Source organism: Opisthorchis viverrini (assembly GCF_000715545.1).
Source record: "Opisthorchis viverrini unplaced genomic scaffold opera_v5_31, whole genome shotgun sequence".
NCBI lineage: Eukaryota > Metazoa > Platyhelminthes > Trematoda > Opisthorchiida > Opisthorchiidae > Opisthorchis > Opisthorchis viverrini.
In genome coordinates this window covers 1,049,023-1,050,088 of record NW_008751688.1, presented here as the reverse complement: position 1 = coordinate 1,050,088, position 1,066 = coordinate 1,049,023, and the positions used below count along the sequence as shown (strand labels likewise).

General features: G+C 47.3%; 1 protein-coding gene across 1 annotated transcript in view; it reads left to right on the top strand.

Annotated features, from left to right (window-relative positions):
* Positions 1 to 268: 268 nt before the first annotated feature.
* T265_13043 (hypothetical protein) overlaps positions 269 to 1,066 on the top strand; it is a gene marked incomplete at both ends in the record, with an annotated part of 2,946 nt that continues 2,148 nt past the window's right edge. The window contains one exon of the mRNA XM_009166887.1: positions 269 to 1,062. Within this exon, the coding sequence (XP_009165151.1) occupies positions 269 to 1,062 (794 nt within the window). The remainder of the gene's footprint in view (positions 1,063 to 1,066) is intronic.

Sequence of the window (1,066 nt, the reverse complement as noted above, 5' to 3'; positions counted from 1 at the left end):
GCAAAGAGCTTGGTTTTCCTCTGTGGTGTTGGCACTGAAGATGCCTTCTCGCATTGCGACGACACTTTTGTAAGCCAACTGCTAAGCTCGACGAACAGATTAACTGCCACCTGATCAACAACCAATTCACCTACCAGAGATATCAGTATTCAGACACATTGCTATATCTGTTATCTGTATACTCTAACTATCGCTAGGCATTCGGTAACTTTTATCTATCCTGATCCCAGCGTTACTTTTCTCTCTTCTAGCCGAGCAACGCAGGGGAATGTTGGTGAGTTATCCGGAGTTACGACGGGATCCAGGACCTATGACAACTTCAACGCCGAACAAAGAGCTCACTACCAATGAAAGAATGATACACAGGACAATACCCAATGGAAACGGTTATCCTGGTGCTCAGGTGAACGGACAGACTGAAAATTCTCATAGTTGTCCTACCTCACCAGTCGATAGTTCAGCTCACCTTCTCTCCACTCCCATCAGAGAGCCGGAAGTAAGCAGTTCCAGTTCTTTCGCTACCGACGGTAGGGAAGGCACCATGGCTCCAACGATGAACTCTAATCAATCACTCACGAAACCAGTGGTAACGCAAACGGACTCCCTGCAAACAACGAAGTCTGGACATAGAAACCTCAGACGCAAGATGCCTCAGGAGACTAGCAGCCTAAAGCAGCGTCTTATACTTGCGTTGGCTAACATGATACCACACAGGGAGAGTCTCACCTTACGCCTGCTAATAAATTATACCATTGATGATCAGAATAGCGAATGTCTTGTAATCGATGAAACATTATGTCGAGGATCACCGTCACTTGAAAAACAAGCCAGACTGGAAGACACCACTCACTCGGACTCCGGCTGTGCTGCAGACGATGAAGAGCAGGAACCGAAACGAAGACAGTTAAGTAGACCGTCCAGAGAGACCCATGTTTTGGATCTGTCAGTGCATTCTGACAGGGACGAACTTGAATTAGAGGAAGCGATGAACACGGAGCCGGAGGATCCTGCTGAAGAAGACCATACAGATTCACGAGACAGTTCTCCATCTGCTCTCGGAACGTTA